General features: G+C 41.8%; 1 protein-coding gene across 3 annotated transcripts in view; it reads left to right on the plus strand.

Annotated features, from left to right (window-relative positions):
- Positions 1-19,445, plus strand: part of CRACD (capping protein inhibiting regulator of actin dynamics) — a 192,041-nt gene that overhangs the window by 72,066 nt on the left and 100,530 nt on the right. The window contains exon 3 of one of the 3 annotated variants that reach the window (XM_056558383.1): positions 6,960-7,039. The exons of the other annotated variants lie outside the window; for them this stretch is intronic. Within the exon in view, the coding sequence (XP_056414358.1) occupies positions 6,976-7,039 (64 nt within the window). The 5' untranslated portion in view covers positions 6,960-6,975. The remainder of the gene's footprint in view (positions 1-6,959; positions 7,040-19,445) is intronic. 3 annotated transcript variants of the gene reach the window in all.

The raw sequence follows: 19,445 nt of genomic DNA on the forward strand, positions 1-19,445 counted from the left end.
TGGAGGTAGCTTTCCTGTAATAAATTGTTCTGTTCTGAAGAGTGGCAAAACCCCCCGAAACAGCTGTTTACAAATGGGTAACTTTCATGGGAGCCCGCGTGGGAAAAAATGCTGTTTAACCTGTTGATGACACAGACAAGGAACAGTCTGCAGCTCTTACCAGACATCTAATATCTATCTATCTTAAATATCACAGCAGCATATCCAGATAGCAGTTAAAGTGTGGCTTTATTCAACACTAGAATGCAGTGGCTACATTTTGGACATCTCGCATAGCCAATCTCCCATTCTTAGTGATAATTATTTTGATGTTCCAGCTTTCCGAGCACCCTGAACAGCCAACCAGCTTGAGTAAGCAGTTATACCGAAGCAGAAGATGATTTGCTGCATAAATAAGATTTTTGGATTAGAATTGTTATAAAAATGGTAGATAAGACCTAATGGCCTATTGATCTACTTCTAGGGGAACCTTTTTATTATACATAATAGGAAAATAACTGAATTCTTCCTGCAGGATTTTACTAAAGAATTTTCTGTTGAGAGAATTTCAGGTTTAGAATTATGAACTTCCTTAAATCATCTTTCTATCAATATCTAGTAAAAGGTAAAATGCAAGAACAGTATTCTTTTAAATAGAATAGCATGGTTGTACAACTGGGAAACCCTCTTCTTAGAAAACTTTTGTTGTTCTCTTTCCATTTGCTGGTCCAGTGAGATACCTTATACCTTAAAGCCTGTGCTGAATAGGTGTAATCTAAGTATTAGGATCTTGGAAACATACAGGGTTTTTCTGCTGCGCCAGTATTGTGCACATCAAGGAGAAAGCTGACTGTAACCATCTCGATGATGTGCAGGTAAATGTCCACTTCATCTCCTCCCAATAATAAAGAAAAGAAAAAAACCTTATTCAGGGGTTGGTAGTCTACATGGGTTTACAGACAAATGGAATTGATGGTTCAAGCTGTTTTTATTGAAGTCAGTGCTTGTACAATGGAAAGTTGTTCACATAAAATAAAAACTTTGGCAATAAAGTTCTACAATCTTTATTTTGCTGCTGTCTGTCCATACAAAAAGAAAATGTAGAAGTTTATGAAATTAATCATAGAACATAAAGAAAAAAGAGTAATGGCAATGGGGAGATGAACAGAGGGTTTATGCACCATCTATATATCCAGTGAGTTGTGGATTTGGGGATGGGTGTAGTATAGCCAGACAAATAAAAAGTCTTGAAAAACTTGTTTTTAAGAAACTGTAACATTTTATGCAGTTTTTAATGTTTAACGTAAATTTTTTGGTTTCCAAAGCAAATAGGAAGCACAGAAATTGGGGCTTTCAATAAGGTGTCAGCATAAATGTAGGTTTATTTCTCACTTCTGGGACCTTTAGAAATTCGGGAGACGGTATAAGAGAGTTATGGTCATATGCTATTAGGTGAGGAGAACCTATGCAAGACTCCAGTCCTTTCTCAAGAGGAACTGCATTGTTATCAGAAATGAAGGTGTCATGGAGAGAGGATTGAGGGTGAAACAACACTATACATATCGGTCCTGGATGGCAAAATCCAGCACCAGAGAAGTGTTAGACATAGAAACACCTCTCCTCCACTGATCCTTAAATTCTGGTAACCCCATGCCCCTTAAAAATCTGTCTACACACTAGAAAGTCAGAAATTAACTTTGGTTAGGGGTATATGTACTAGAAACCTACACTACTAAACAATCCAATGTCTCACACACATTACATAATATTACTGTATATAATAAATCTTGTATATCAGCAGCGTAAAACCACAATGAATTACCAAGAACTTCTTGGATGAACATCAAGAGTCCAAAGGTGTTTTGGGTGATATACTGGTGCTTACTTTGAGTAATGTTATACTTGTTGCCAGTAATCTCAGTACTATAATAATATGAAATGAAATGGGATCAAGGACAAAAGTTATTATTTCGATGGTATTATAAATGAGTTGGATTGTTAGATAAATGTAATGGATAATTATACAACAAACAGCTGTTTTATTACTTGTTCTCTTAATATGCCAAACAAGAAAACGTAATTGTGCGTCTATATCCTTAGGTGCGGTAATAGAGTATAGTTTCTCTTAAATGTTCAGCACCTTATGCTTTAGACTTCTCTTGTCTTAAGCTATTGTGATCAGTAGTAAGTGACTGCCAGTTACCAATGGCTGCCATATTGGCAAAAATGAGTCTATTGTCAGAATGATCTTCTTCTCTCTCTAACAGTGAAAATTCAGAGCCCCTGTATTAATATCAGATCCCAATATCTTCATTGCACCTATCTCCTAGCTGGTTAACTTACTCAGTGTGGGTTTTTACAATGGCACTTAGTTCCTTTTTATTTGTTCCTTGACTGTTCTATTATAATTATTGTTCGACAGCTGCGTCTGTCCTGGTTTATAATTTTAACATCACAATTTTACTACCTCAACTTTAAAGGGGTACTCCGGTGAAAACCTTTTTTCTTTTAAATCAACTGGTGGAAGAAAGTTAAACATATTTGTAAATTAAAAAATCTTAATCCTTCCTGTACTTACATCACGAGCACAGTTCTCTCTGCTGACGTTATTATAATATTAATAACACTTTATTTATTGTTGTCCTTAGTGGGATTTGAACCCAAGTCCACAGCACTGCAAGGCAGCAGTGCTAACCACTGAGCCACCATGCTGTCCTTAGCATACATCTGCTATGCATCTGCTATGCATCTGCTATGCATGGTTGCTAAAATGGACAGAGATGTCAGCAGAGAGCACTGTGCTCGTGATGTCATCAGTGTTCCAAAAAGTGTTCTGTAGCATTAAGCAGCTAATAAGTACTGGAAGGATTAAGATTTTTTTAATAGAAGTCATTTACAAATATGTTTAACTTTCTGCCACCAGTTGATTTAAAAGAAAAAAGGTTTTCACTGGAGTACCCCTTTAATACCATAACTTCTCATTAGCTGCTTCTGTCTATTCATTAATTTGTAACCTAAAAAGCTAAAATTGATCAGCACATCCTACACAACTATTATATATATAGTACACAGGTGCAAGCTGCTGCGGCTGGACTACAAGTGCAAACAAAGGAATTACAGCAGCACACTACTAGCACTAATATATATGTGTAATATAATACATTTTACATTAAAATACTGCTATAGAGAAGAATAGAAGTTCTTAGCTTACCATTTGGCCAAATAGTGTGTACCATCCCACCACGATAAGGGGACCTCAGCGTGGTGGGATGGTACACACTATTTGGCCACCTTAACGTGGTGGGATGGTACACAATTTTTGGCCAGATGGTAAGCTAAGAATCTCAATTTTTCTCTGTAGCAGTATTGCAATGAAAAAAGTGTTCTATTACACATATATCTTAACGCCAGCAGTGTGCTGTTGTAATTCTTTTGTTTATATCCATTAGTTTGTTTGATTTGATTTATTATTTCTTTTAAACCTTGAAAACAAAACGTTACAAAATACTATTGAACGTAATATAAGATCTCTATATGTATTCAAACTCCCTATACTAATAGCAGACCCTAGACAGACCTCGATATTCATTTTAGACCTTAGACCCCTAAATATATTAGGCCCCCTTCCCAGACTCCCTAAATATATTAGACCTGACAAGACCCCATACAAATATTCAGACCCTCTAAATATATTCTGACCCCAGACTAGATCTCCTAAGTACATTTATATTTCACACACCCTAGTAAATTATCATACCTCAGACCCCCACATACAACTTATCAACTTCTTCACCAGAACCCCTGTGTGCAGAACAGGACCTCTATCCCATTACACAACCACACATACAGTTGTGCTCATAAGTATACATACCCTTGCAGAATTTATGATTTCGTAACCATTGTTCAGAGAATTAAATGATAACACAAAAAACTTTTCTTTCACTCATGGTTAGTGGTTGGCTGAAGCCATTTATTGTCAAACAACTGTGTTTACTCTTTTTAATCATATTCGCAAGACAAGCTACCCAAATAACCCTGATCAAAAGTTTACATACCCCAGTTCTTAATACCATATATTGCCCCCTTTAACATCAATGACAGCTTGAAGTCTTTTGTGGTAGTAGTGGAACGAGGCTCTTTATCTTCTCAGATGGTAAAGCTGCCCATTCTTCCTGGCAAAAAGCCCCCATTTCCCCTAAATTCTTGGGCGGCATGAACTGCATGTCTGAGGTCTCCCCAGAGTGGCTCAATGAAATTGAGGTCTGGAGACTGAGATGGCCACTCCAGAACCTTCCCTTTATTTTGCTGTGCCCAATGATAGGTCCACTTGGCCTTGTGTTTTGGATCATTGTCATGTTGGAATGTCCAAGTACGTCCCATGCACAGCTTCATGGATGATGAGTGCAAATTGTCCGCCAGTGTTTGTTGACACATTACTGCATTCAAATTGCTATCAATTCTGACCAAATTTCCTGTGCCTTTGTTGCTCACACATTCCCAAAACATCAACGATCCACATCAGTGATCCTTTCATCATAGGCCTTGTTGACTCCTCTCCAAATGTAGCATTTATGGTTGTGTCCAATCAGTTCAATTTTAGTCTCATCACTCCAAATGACTTTGTGCCAGAAGGTTCGAGGCTTGTCTCTGATGTATCAACAAATACTGGCGGACAATTTGTACTCATCATCCAGGAAGCTGCTCATAGAATGTACTTGGACATTCCAACATGACAATGATCCAAAACACAAGTCGACCTCTCATTGGCTACAGCAAAATAAAGTGAAGGTTCTGGAGTGGCCTTCTCAGTCTCCAGATCTCCATATCATTGAGCCACTCTGGGGAGACCTCAAACGTGCGATTCATGTAAGACAGTCCAAGAATTTAAGGGAACTGGAGGCTTTTTGCCAGGGAGAATGGGCAGCTTTACCATTTGAGAAGATAAAGAGCCTCATCCACAACTTGCACAAAAGACTTCAAGCTGTCATTGATGTTAAATGTGGCAATACTGGGGTATGTAAACCATTGATCAGGGTCATTTGGGTAGTTTGTGTTGTGATCTCTGAACAATGATTAAAAAAATCACAAATTCTGCAAGTGCAAGGGTATATAAACTTATGTGCACAACTGTACCTAATCCTATATATATATACATACACTTTTCATCTACCAGAAACTACTACCCTCCATCCTTATTGAGGTCAGATGTTATACACACTTTTGACCACTTTATCCTTCCAAACTCATTTTACACACTTTCCACTGTTGGGTTTTCTGTATGTAATGCCACACACTATCTCCAGATTGTTAATGGCATTAGAATCTGAAGAGGGCAAACATACAGATCACTTTACATTTTTCTTTTTCTGGGGGGGGGGGGGGGGTTGCTCTTTCACCTCCTATATGTCACTAGATGATAGGGGTGTCAGTTGATCGGGGTGTCTGTGGTATATGTCTCCCTAGTGACCAAGCTGCAGTTTTCTGTATCAGTATTCTACATGCCCTTGATGATAATTTTGGTGTAGAATTGTGACTACAGCTACCAATGGGGAGGCTCTTGAATTCCATTTACCCTTCTGTTGTTCTTGTTATTGTCTGTAAATCTCTTTTAAGTTACACTGTCCATTTAATATAAAATAGGAAAGCCATAAGACTGTATTGAAATGAATCCTACTTATTACTCTTGTGGTAACCTTGGGGGATAAAGCCTTGTGGGGTGTAGGGTAGTTAAGGTGTTGCTGTTCAGAATAATAAAGGGCGCTGTTAACCCTTGTCACTCGTGACGCCAGGGTGAGGGTTGTATTCTGTAATCTTAATAGGCCTATTGCCACCCTTCCCAAGATCAATAGGTGAATGTAGAATAAAGGATTGTCCACAACCACTGTTAACTGAAAACTTGCTGGAACTTTTACTGAAGAATTTCTGTACATGCAGCAATAGTAACAGTCCAGTAACAGAGTCTCTATAGATATAGCTGAGCAGCGATTGACAGTTGGTTGGGATCAGATAAGCTCAATTTAGCTTCTCAGAGATTTTGTAGCATAGATCCGCTGGATTTAAGGGTGCGTTTAGGTCCAGTGGTCTTGCGGCGGGTAGCGGGGAATTGTTTAGTATAACCGCTTTGATACCGCTTTGAACCGCTTGAGGCTGCAAGGCTTTGGCCTAGTAAATTGTCTTGTAAGCAGCGGAGGTCCTACCTCATCCAGAATCAGCAACCCAAGAGAGCAAGTAATGACCGCGGCTCCCTTATTTGGGCAGGGGCAGGCCGTTTTGGATTCGTCCATAACAACTGTCACTCACCGTTACACTGCATTGTGGGTGAACACGTGACCAAAACCACCAAAGGTCCTTTAGCAAAACCATAGAGTTCTGAACCTAATCACATGACCCGGAGGTCCTGCTACGCTGAAAAGGTAGACAATTAAAAATATACATATTTACACTTATATTTATATGAATTTCTATACAAATATGAACCAACTAAGAGGTGACGAGGGGATAACTAAAGAAGAGGGACCCCGACGTTCCTAGGGACTCTGCCTTTACAAAGGTACTGTATAAAATACGGTACCGGGACACCACACTCTAAAACAGTGGTCTTTAACCTGCAGACCTCCAGATGTTGCAAAACTACAACTCCCAGCATGCCCGGACAGCCATCGGCTGTCCGGGCATGCTGGGAGTTGTAGTTTTGAAACATCTGGAGGTATGCAGGTTGAAGACCACTGCTCTAAAAGGTTATTTGGGGGGGGGGGGACTTTTTGCTTTACCCAGCAAATATATTTTACTGTAGCTAATGGTAGGCGGTGGAGCCTATATTTAGAATATATGTCAAAAGGCCAGAGTGTCGGTCATCTCACTGCAATTGTGCTGCTGGGACTAAGGAAAGATTTTTGTGTATGATGTGATGTGTTATTAGTCAGGTTTCATTTTGTATTTTATGCAATATATGTATGTGCAATTTTACATTTTTATTTCAGTAATCCTTAGAAAAACATGGCAGATGAAAGAGAAGCAATACAAGATGTTCAGGAGGATTTGCTGAGTGCTAACACTTCAGGTAAAAACTCCCCAGGGCATTTGGCTTGCAAACTAGAGACAGAATCCATGGTAATAGCCCATGTGAAATGCATTTTATTGTAAGGCATTTGTACCTTTGGCGAAGGTCATGCCGGAAGCTTTTTTCATACAAAGTCTTCAATGAATTCATCTGAAGCATAAAAGCTCTTTAGCTGAACAACATAATGCCCCCTACTGGTAACCCCAAGACCTATAGAATACAAAGGAAGAACAGTAAATACTCCAGATCTGCAGACTGTTAGATCCCTTCTTTTGTAGCTTGTACAGAATAGCTGGTGATCTGTATTTAATATATCACCAGCCCATCCACTAGTTTTACAATTGACGCCACTGAATCATCAACAGCAAGTCCCATCCAAGTCGCATGACCAAAGTATAATACAACTTGTTGTTGTGAGGTCTTATTACAGTTGTGACTTGGCGGTACCCAAAATAGTCATATCGCAGAAAAATCGCGAGCAAGTGTCAAGCGACCTGCAGCCTCAAATCAATCAAAAATGTTTTTTTGCGCTTGCATTATATGCAGTAGATGCTAAGGGTTTTAATTCTGCAATGTACTTAAAGGGGTTATCCAGGAAAAAACTTTTTTTTTATATATCAACTGGCTCCAGAAAGTTAAACAGATTTGTAAATGACTTCTATTAAAAAATCTTAATCCTTTCGGTACTTATGAGGTGCTGAAGTTGAGTTGTTCTTTTCTGTCTAAGTGCTCTCTGATGACACGTGTCTCGGGAACCGCCCAGTTTAGAAGCAAATCCCCATAGCAAAGCTTTTCTGCTCTGTGCAGTTCCCGAGACAAGCAGAGATGTCAGCAGAGAGCACTGTTGCCAGACAGAAAACAACTCAAGTTCAGCAGCTGATAATTATTGAAAGGATTAAGATTTTTTAATAGAAGTAATTTACAAATCTGTTTAACTTTCTGGAGCTAGTTGATATAAAAAAAAAGTTTTTTCCTGGAATACCCCTTTAATTTGCAGAGTCCTCCTTTTTCTGAGCTGCAGCAGCACAGACGTCCATGCTAAACACTCCTGCTACTGACTGTAAGGGCGCATTTACACTACTGAATGTTTGCAAGAAAAAATTCCCCGACTCCGAGCGGATCCACTAAAAGAACGAACATGTTAATTCTTTTGGCAGAGCCAGGAATTTGAATGTCCGCAGTGGAAATTCAGCAGGGTGCAGCAGAATCCCATTGAAAACAATAAAAGGCTGTTGCCCTGGAATTTATGAGCGGAATTCCACAGTGTGGATGCACCAAAAAGCTTCAGCAGCATATATATCCATGTTGCACGCTCTTGCTACTGACTTTAAAGTTGAGGTGAAATCGCGGTGTCCCGAACAGCTTGCAGGACACAAGGAGGATCCCTACCTGCCTCCTGTGTGTCTGATCATCGTATGACTGCTCCGTGCCTGAGATCCAGGCAGGAGCAGTCAAGCGCAGATAACACTGATCAATGCCATGTTATTGCATGGCAGTGAACAGTGTAAGAGATCAGTGTGTGCAGTGTTATAGCCCCCAATGGGGGATATAACATTGCAAAAACAAAAGTGAAAAAAAGTGTTAATAAATGTGATTTAACTCCTTCCCTAATAAGTCAGAATCACACCCCTTTTCCCATAAAAAAAAATCTATGTAAATAAAAATAAATATAAACATATGTGGTATCGCCGTAGGTGTAAATGTCCAAACTATAAAAATATATTGTTAATTAAACCGCACTGTCAATGGCGTACACATAAAAAAAAATCAAAAGTTCAAAATAGCGTATTCTTGGCCACTTTTTATACCAATAAAAAAAATGAATAAAAAGCAATCAAAAAGTCCAATCAAAACAAAAATGTTACCTATAAAAATTCAGATCACAGGGCAAAATTGAGCCCTCATACATCCCCATATGTGGAAAAATAAAAAAGTTAAAGGGGTCAGAAGAGGACATTTTTAAATGTATACATTTTCCTGCATGCAGTTATGATTTTTTTTCCAGAAGTACAACAAAATCAAACCTATATAAGTAGGATATCCGTTTAACCGTATGGACCTACAAAATAAAGATAAGGTGTCATTTTTACTGAAAAATGCACTGTGTAGAAACGGAAGCCCCCAAAATTACAATATGGCGTTTTTTCTTCAGTTTTGTCGCACAAATGAGTGAATTGAAGCTGATGAACCCGAATTTGTTACGAATTTCATGAAATATTCAATTCGCAACGAATGCGAATATCGCCACAATTCTATTGTGCAAATCGCTTCATTAAACTCCATTTACTGCGGTCCAGGCTCCAGGGCATCTAAAATGGCGGATTCACATGTCAGTACATGGGGCAAGGAACGCTGGGAAGGGAGAAAGGCAAGATGTGAAGAGAATTAGGCGGGATGACCCTGAATCACATGCAGGATGCAGCCTATCAGCAGTCAGTCACCCCTGTCACAGCCCTATATAATTTTGCGGCTCGTCATACCATTCATTACACTGCATACAGATAGGACGGACATCGCTGTGTGTGTGTTACACAGAAAAGCTCATTCCAGCAGCTTTTCACATCCTAGTCACATCAGTGTTCTGGTGGACAGAGAGCAGTGTTTTTTTCACTGAAAAGGATTTTTACTGCAGCCATTAACCTCCCAGTTACTTTCTTCAGCATAGTATAACAGAGAGGGGCAGATAGCTGTGTGTTGCCTCATACATTTCAACAAGCTGCCTCAACTTCATAAACCTTAGCAGAGGAGGCAGGAATAATTTTTCAGCTCAATTCTGTGTCTTTGTTCCACAACAAATAATCTGCTGGTTATACTAGTCTGTAGACTGTATAATACACAGCAGTCCATTCCTAATAGTCTTTGACAGAGTGAAATTTTGTGTTTAGTACACAGCTTTTTTGTGCTGCAGCATTGTTCTGCTGGTGTTGTGCAAAAATAAGTGCATACCACATACGTACATCTAAGTAGTGTACTATTTTGTACCTGTTAATCTGTTAAGGGCCTACATACTGTGAAAGGACAGCCAAAAGTAATCACCGGCTGGTCTTTTACTCAACTAACTTTTGAAGTGTACAGTAGTGCATTTTTCTGCTCTCATACTTGCACACCACATACGTACATCTAAGTAGTGTACTATTTTGTACTTGTTAATCTGTCAAGAGCCTAGATACTGTGAAAGTCCAGCCAAAAGTACACACCTGCTGCAGCTGTTCTAGACAAATACTGTTTTAAGCATAGTGAAGCATATTGTACTCCACTCATATACGCACTAAGTATGTCACGCAGGGAAGTGCCAGGACGTGCACAGAGGAGTGGCAGAGGCCTAAATTCATTAGACAGAGGTCACAGCAGACTAGGGGTGAGTGGCAGCAGGAGTCGCAGCGAGAGGCCTGAGCTACCGGCATCAGCTAGAGGTCATGTCTCGACCAGCAATCCATCTGCCGTCATCGATTGGTTAACATGATCATCCACTTCATCACAAGTGACTTCTGATACCCCCAGTCAACAGTTGGTGGGTTCCTCAGACACAACCCTCAGTTGGCATGGCCCGGGAGCAGTCCCTGTCCTCCCATTGCCTCTGTCCTATGCTGTTCCCTCCCCTACAGAAGTATCTTATGCTGTGGGTTTAGCTCCACTATTCACTGAGGACGATATACTAGAGGACAGTCGGCAGCTACTGCCCAGCCAACAAGTGGGGGAGACATCCGCCGCTTCCTCCTCTAGGCGGACAAGTAGTGATGAGGAGAGTGATGTGGTAGGCTGTGTTGCCAGGCTTCAGGGTCCTGAAGCAGACACTGTTGAGGAACCTGACGAGAACATCAGTGATGTGCAGACACTTGTTAATGATGATGAAGCCGATCGCAATTGGGAGCCAGGTGCAGAAGAGGCTTCATCATCATCAGGAGTAGAGAGTTGCAGGTTGCCCATGAGGCAGCAACTGAGCTAGCAAGGTGGTAGCATGGTTGCAGTCAGCATGGGGGCAGAAGTGGAAATTCTGGAGCCATACGTGCCCAGGGGAGACCACCTGCGTCGCGGCAGCCTACCTTCCCAGGAGGTAGTGGAACAGGGGTTCCTGGAGATGGCGGCAGTAGCAGTCAATTAGTGCGGACTGTTGGTGGGAAAAATCAGCTACTCGGCTGTGTGGCAGTTTTTCATCAAGCATCCGGAGGAGGTTCACATAGCCACATGCAAGATATGTCAGCAGAAGGTGAAGTGTGACCAGGGTCCCAATGTTGGCACCACGGCCCTGCGTCAACATATGCTTCACCATCAATAAAGCGGCCTGGGAGAACCATGGCTCTGATGTAGCGGTCCAGCCTGCGGCATCACCCAGTTGCATGCCGCTCCACCACCTTAGCTGAAGGAAGCTGTGTGTCATACCCTCCTTATGTCCCTCCAGATGCTTGTGCTCCTCCTACTTTTAGTCAGCTATTCCATTAACAATCCATAGGCGAAGCCATGTCCAAGAGACAACAGTATGCGCCCACTCATCCAGTGGCGCAGAAGCTGAATGTGCTCCTTTCCAAGTTGCTGGTGCTGCAGTCCCTCCCTTTTCAAGTGGTGGACTTTGCACCTTTCAGAGAGCTGATGGCTTGTGCCGAGCCAAGGTGGAGAGTGCCAAGCTGTAATTTCTTTGCAAAGAAGGCAGTACCAGCACTGCACAATTTTGTGGAAGAGAAGGTAGTCCAGTCCTTGAGCCTGTCGGTGTGTACCAAAGTGCACGGCAGTGCTGACATCTGGAGCTGTAACTATGGTCAGGGACAATACATGTCCTTTACGGCCCACTAGGTGAATGTGGTTCCTGCACAGCCACAACACCAACTTGGACAGCTCATGCCGCTTCCGCCACGCTCTCAGGCCGTTGGTCCTGTGACAGTGTGTGGCTCCGCCTCCTCATCCTCCACCATGTCCTCCACTGCCCAGACAAGTCTCAGTGGCCCTTCAGCATACCATGTGTGCAGGGCACAGCGGTGTCACTCGTCATTCGTAAAGAAATCGGAGCATGGCTTACTCCACGAAAACTGGAAATGGGAACCATGGTGACTGACAACGGGAAGAACATCTTGCATGCGCTACGACTCGGAAGGCTGAGCCACGCGCCCTGAAATGTCCCCCCCCCCCATTTGCAAGACATCCTAACAATGGGAAGGAAACTTTGCATGCACTTCAGCCACTCGTACACCGCAAAACACACCCTCCTTGAGCTGCAGCATCAGAACGGTATTCTCCAACATAGTCTGATTTATGATCTTGCCACACGTTGGAATTCTACTCTCCATATGTTGGACTGACTGTACAAACTGAGAAAAGCCATCACCGATTTCTTGATGATCCAAGCGGATAGGGGGACTCCTCTGTGTAACTTCAATGTGAACCAGTGGCAGCTCATACGTGACACCTGCCGTTTGCTCAGGCCCTTTGTGGAAGCCAGGATTATGTGATCATTCCACTGCTTCATTTCTTACAACACTTGTTGGAAGCGATGGCTGGTCAGGGCAATGGGGACATGGCGCCTACATCTCACGGCCACATGAGCCTATCGGCACCATCGTCCATCCTCTCTCAGGTCTGAATCGGGGGGGGGGCCCCCTGCACTCACCTTCAACTGCCATGGCTGCTGGGGAGGGTTGGGGTGGCAGGAGCAGTACCAGCTCCATCAGCAGCAGCCTGAGTCTACAGTCACTGATGAGTAGCTTTCTTCACCCACATAGTGAAGCAACTCATCAGCAGCAGGTACACCTGGAGCTGGACCTGAACCAGCAGGTGGTGGCATACCTTGTCATGCCCATGCCAACACACCTTAAAGATCCACTGGACTTCTTGGCAGCCAAACTTGATTCGTGGCCGCAACTAGCAGAGTTTGCCCTGGAAAAGCTGTCCTGCCTGGCCAGTAGTGTGCCATCAGAGCGGGTGTTTAGTGTGGCGGGGCCATAGTCACCCAAAGGAGAACTCATCTGTCCACGAAAAATGTGGAGAGACGAACCTTTGTGAAAATGAATCAGGCATGGATCAGCCAGAATTTCCAACCACCAATGCCTGATGCACGAGAGTAAATTGACCATGGTGCCACACCAACACTTCACAAATATGGATAGTGCCAAATAGATTTAAGGCGCTGCTCCCCAGTTAAAACATTCCTCCGCATCAGACCTTTTTTCACCCACCTTTGTCACTGGGTACTGGTATTACCACTCACCGCACCACTCTGTCACCAGGTCACTTTCAGGACTCCTGATGCTGCTGCCATCTCCAGGCTGTCTCATTCAGACACTATATGGTCTCTTTTCATGCTTCAGCCAACTCCAGGCTGTGTCATTCAGTCACTGTATGGTCTCCTCATGCTTCAGCCACCTCCAGGCTGTGCCATTCATTATCCAATATATGGTTTACTGATGCTTCAGCCAGCTCCAGTCTGTGTCATTCAGCAACTACATGGTTTAGTGATGCTGCTGGGCCTAGGACATTACCTCTATATGTTTATGGTAGCATTAGGTACCATACATCTTCAATAGAAAATTCATTTTTTTTTCATAGAGATTGTGAGGCCCTATTGTCTCCTCATCTGCCACCAACTCCAGGCTGTGCCATTCAGACACTATATGGCCTCTTCATGCTTCAGCCAACTCCAGGCTGTGTCATTCAGCCACTACATGGTCATTCAGCCACTATATGGTCTCCTCATATGGATGCCACCTCCAGGCTCTGTCATTGTGCGGCCATGTAACATGTTAGATTTGGTCCTTTGTAGCCACACACCGGGGACTGGGACACTAAAACTTGGGAGTTAAAATTTCAATTTCAAAATCCTAAATTTCAATTTAAACATCTTAAATTTCTATTTCAAAATCTTAAATTTCAATGGTCTCCTCATGCTTCTGCCAACTACAGGCTGTGCCATTCAGACACTATATGGTGTCCTCATGCTTCAGCCAACTCCTGGCTGTCATTCAGCCAATATATGGTTTACTGATGCTTCTGGGCCTGGGCCTAAACATTTTTTATGGTAGCACTAGCTACCCTAAATCTTCAATTAAAATTTCAAAATTCATCTTTTAATCTTAGGGATTGTGAAGCCCTAGTGTCTACTCGTGCTGCTGCCAACTCCAGGCACTATATCGTCTCCGCATGATTCAGCCACATCCAAGCTGTGTCATTCAGCCACTATATGGTGTCCTCATGCTGCCAACACTAGAGATGAGCGAACTTACAGTAAATTCGATTCGTCACGAACTTCTCGGCTCGGCAGTTGATGACTTATCCTGCGTAAATTAGCCTTCAGGTGCTCCGGTGGGCTGGAAAAGGTGGATACATTCCTAGGAAAGAGTCTCCTAGGACTGTATCCACCTTTTCCAGCCCACCGGAGCACCTGAAAGCTGAACTAATTTATGCAGGAAAAGTCATCAACTGCCGAGCCGAGAAGTTCGTGACGAATCGAATTTACTGTAAGTTTGCTCATCTCTAGCCAACACCTCCACACTGTGTCATTCAGCCACTATATGGTCTCCTCATGCTGCCAACCCCTCCATGCTGTGTCATTCAGCCACTATATGGTCTCCTCATGCTGCCAACACCTCCACGCTGTGTCATTCAGCCACTATATGGTCTCCTCATGCTGCCAACACCTCCACACTGTGTCTTTCAGCAACTATATGGTCTCCTTATACTGATGCCACCTCCAGATTCTGTCATTTTTTTCCCTCTGCGGCAGTGATTCTAAAAGTGATGCCGGTAATCTGCATGTCATTCTCAATAATTATTCATCTGGATCAATATTATTTCACTACCCCAGCACACTCCATATGTGTGTTAGAACAAAGCAAAGTGTTCTACACTCATATTGAGGCTCTCTGTAGTCCAGAAATAGCCATTTTTAATATAGATTCGCCGCAAATAAATTCAGATCGAACAGAATTTTTTTCGAAAAATTTGGCGATTCAGCGAATCGAATTTTTCTAAAGTTTGCTCATCTCTAGTTGAGTGTTGTAGACATTATAGACATAAAAAGCAGTTAAGGTGTGCAAGGGTAGATGGATAGATACAATCTGAAGAAAGTGACCAATCATGGTGTAAGGTGATCGAATGGATGTTTTATAAGGGCTCGCTCCTATCAGTATTGAAGCTCTGTTCAGGGAGCTCCATCCATAAAGCTATTCAAATGACAGGACTTGAGTGTCTAAAAAATGACTGCAGATCAGTTTTTTTCTCCCTCAAATCTTGCAAAACAATGGACACCAGCCAGAAATGAGACTGACCTCCCTCAAAGTCAGTGGGACCCATTGTTGATCGTCCAGCTCTGTTGTTTGTGTCTGGAACAGACACTGTGACGAGCTCTGACGCAGATGTGAACTTAGCCCAAGCCACCAAAACATATACTGTACATAAATAGAAGATCTCATATATATTTTATGATGCATCTAGATGTATAACGTCTATTCCGAGCTATTAGAGTCTGACTCATGAAATATGTAACATATTATGGATTCTTCATTGCAGAAAGTACAGACAAAGCAGAAGCAGCTATACATTTTATTGTAGATGAGCTGATATACACATTCTCTGCTGTGTCCTAATAGTGACAGTAAGTCTGTTTATATGATGCTTATAATACCGCATTTGGTTTTTATCATATCTAAGAGACAACATTGACCTTATGTGGACATATCCTAGATGTAAAGAAATGTAGTGTGGGGAAGCAAAGAAAATGGCCAAGAAATAACAACAGAGATCATAGTAAAAATATACTGCACTGATCTTATTATGAACAGAAATAGTCATATCCTATAAATTACCATATAAGAAAAAGACCCCTTCATTTATTGTTCTGGACAATAATGTGATTCAGATAATGTATCATCCTGCTAGGTTTATCATCTTTTTTTCTATTTTAACTTTATTTTTCTAATACAGAGTTGATATAGGGCTCCTAATCCCATGCACAGTCTTAAGTAGAAAAGATAACATGCTGGTTTCCTTCAATTACCACTAGATGGAGCACAGGAGCTTAATGCATACTGTGTATACATTGAACTCAATACAGTGGTCCCTCAGGTTACAATATTAAAGGAAATCTGCAGTAAAATAAACGTATCCCCTATCCACAGGATAGGGGCTAAGTGCTGATCGCGGGGGCTCCGAACACTGGGACCCCCCCGTAATCTCTTGCATGGGGCCCTACCTTTGCCGCGGCTCTCCCGTGCAAGAGGCATGATGACCGCAGCATGACGCCACAGACGACACGCCTCCTCCATGTAGTTCTATGGGAGATGCCTGGATGCAGAGTTTGTGCATCCCGCCTTTCCCATAGAACTGTATGGGGGGCATGTCCGTCGAGCTCAGTGAGCTTGACAACACAGCATGGCAATGTCAGGGCCCCTGTTCGGGAGAACATGGGGGGTTCCAGCGGTCAGACAATCCGCGATCACATGCTTATCCAATAACCTGTGGTTAGGGAATACGTTTATTTCACTGCAGTTGTCCTTTAATTGGTTTCAGGATGACCATTGTATGTTGAAACCATTGTATGTTAAGACCATAACTCTATGGAAACCTGGTAATTGGTTCTGAAGCCCCAAAATGTCATCCAAAAATAGGAAAAAGGGAGGATTAAAGAAAAATAAGTAGATACAGTAACTAATATAAATAAAGCAAATCCTTACATATAAAATTAAAAAAGAGCTACTGGAAGCTGTAAATCACTGTCTATGTAGAGGACAGGAGCTTCTTCAGGGTCCTGTACAGTACACGCAATGTTCTAAAAAAGTAAAATGGAGCTGCCCTCACTTGGTGTCCAAAAGAGCAGCTAACTTTGGCACAGGTAAAGAGTAGTACAGAACATGTAGTACCTCCTTATACTGTAGGGGGCACTACCAGACAGCCAGTCAGTGCATACACTTTAGCAATACAGGTGTTTTACCAGTGAAATACCCATTCTGATTGGTCAATTCTTCCAGCCATTGACATGTTTCACAGATCTGTACTATCCGTAGCATTGTATGTTGAGTCTGGTTTCAAGTTACAATGGTCCAGAAAAGACCATTGTATTTTGAAAATATTGTATGTTGAGGCCATTGTAAGTTGAGGGATCACTGTAATTACATAGTAATACAGTAATGACCTAATCTCTGTATAGTGGTGGCTATAGAAAGTCAGGAGCTCTGTATCAAAAAACAAATCTCCGACCACTATAAATGTATATTAAGGAATTCTTTAAGGAGTCATTTTTTTCATTTAGAAATGGGAGCAATAAAGTCAGAGAGGAATTCTAACTGCGGACAGATTTCTGTCAGCCGATCATACTACTCAATATTTAGTATTTTCCTGACACATTTACAGGACAACAGTAGGGTTCTTAAAGGGGTATTCCGGTGTAAATTTTTTTTTTAATTTATATACAGATTTGTAAATTACTTCTATTAAAAAAATCTTAATCCTTCCAGTACTTATCAGCTGCTGTAAACTACAGAGGAAGTTGAGTTTTTCTTTTCTGTCTGACCACAGTGCTCTCTGCTGACACCTCTGTCCATGTCAGGAAATGTCATGTGTAAGAGCAAATTCCCATAGCAAACCTCTTCTGCTCCAGACAGTTCCTGACATGGACAGAGGTGTCAGCAGAAAGCACTGTGGTCAGACAGAAAAGAACTATACAACTTTCTCTGTAGTATACAGCAGCTAATAAGTACTGTAAGGACTAAGATTTTTATATTTTGAAGTAATTTACAAATCTGTTTAGCTTGCTGGCACAAGTTGATTTGAAAAAAATGTTTTCCACCAGAGTATCCCTTTAAAGGGGTACTCCGGTGAAATTTTTTTTTTTTTTTTTTTTATTAAATCAACTGGTGCCAGAAAATTAAACAGATTTGTGAATTACTTCTATTAAAAAATCTTAATCCTTCCTGTACTTATTAGCTGCTGAATACTACAGCGGAAATTATTTTCTTTTTGAAACACAGAGCTGTCTCCTGACATCACGAGCACAGTGCTCTCTGCTGACATCTATGTCCATTTTAGGAACTGTCCAGAACAGCATATGTTTGCTATGGGGATTTCCTTTTACTCTGGACAGTTCCTAAAATGGACAGAGATGTCAGCAGAGAGCACTGTGCTCGTGATGTCAGCAGACAGCTCTGTGTTTCAAACGGAAAAGAATTTCCACTGTAGTATTCAGCAGCTAATAAGTACAGGAAGGATTAAGATTTTTTAATCGAAGTAATTTACAAATCTCATAGTATCCGTGAAGAGAAATGAAAATATCGGCACTCACCAGTGTGGCTGCAGGGTCTTCTTTATTGAGACATACTCACATGCGGGGTACAGAAGAGAGGGGAGTGGGGGGACAAGTGGTGGCGACCGAGCTCTAGTTTGGCCGGACGAAGCACACCAAGTGTGCGAAACTAGAGCTCTGTCGCCACCACTTGTCCCCCCACTCCCCTCTCTTCTGTACCCCGCATGTGAGTATGTCTCAATAAAGAAGACCCTGCAGCCACACTGGTGAGTGCCGATATTTTCATTTCTCTTCACGGATACTATGAACTTTGCTTGCATTATCTGAGCACCACCTGAGGCATTACAGCTACACCAACTCCTACCTGCCATTCCAAATCCAGCACACTCACGCAGTGCCGCACTACCTCCTATGTGAATAATTTACAAATCTGTTTAACTTTCTGGCACCAGTTGATTTAAAAAAAAAAAAAAAAAAAAAAATTAAGTTTTCACCGGAGTACCCCTTTGAGTCTCATGTCTTTATGGAATCTGCCTTATAACAAGTGATTAACCTTCCTTAGAACATTCTAAGACTCCTCAAATAGATTACTCATCATTTCAAATTGTAAAATAGGTTCCACCCCTAGGGCATGTTTACAGGGGCATAAGCTGCATGGTGTTTGGTGCAGAATCCATACCAATTCCAGTGCCAAATAACATGTAGTTCAATAGGAGCTGGAAAACCATGCAGCGCTGCACACAGGTGTGAATACTGCCCATGTGCAAAATCCCTGTATTCAGATGGTTGTAATACAGGACAGGATAACATTGGATTCGGACACTGCAAGGCAGGTAAGCTTTACAAAAGGATTTGTTTGGCAAAGGTTTACCTGCTCTGTTCTGATGGTATTCAATTCTGTCCCTGGTAAAAATAAAAAAATTAAAAATAATAATAATAAAAAAAAATCTAATATGTCCATCTGGATCATTGTTTTCTGGATTTGTTCCTGATGTTCCCCACTGACTTTAATGGTAGAAGTCACAGTTTGCTACACTATCTGCCAATAAGTCTACTGCTATCAGTTGTAAATAAATGTTTGTTTTTTTTAGTGGAGGAGGAAAATGCAGAGGGGCAAATCTGCACCAAAATCACCATCTGGTTTGGCTTTATTTGCTTTCGATTTCCCTGCAGAGATTTTATTTC

Source organism: Hyla sarda, chromosome 1 (assembly GCF_029499605.1).
Source record: "Hyla sarda isolate aHylSar1 chromosome 1, aHylSar1.hap1, whole genome shotgun sequence".
Taxonomy (NCBI): Eukaryota; Metazoa; Chordata; class Amphibia; order Anura; family Hylidae; genus Hyla; species Hyla sarda.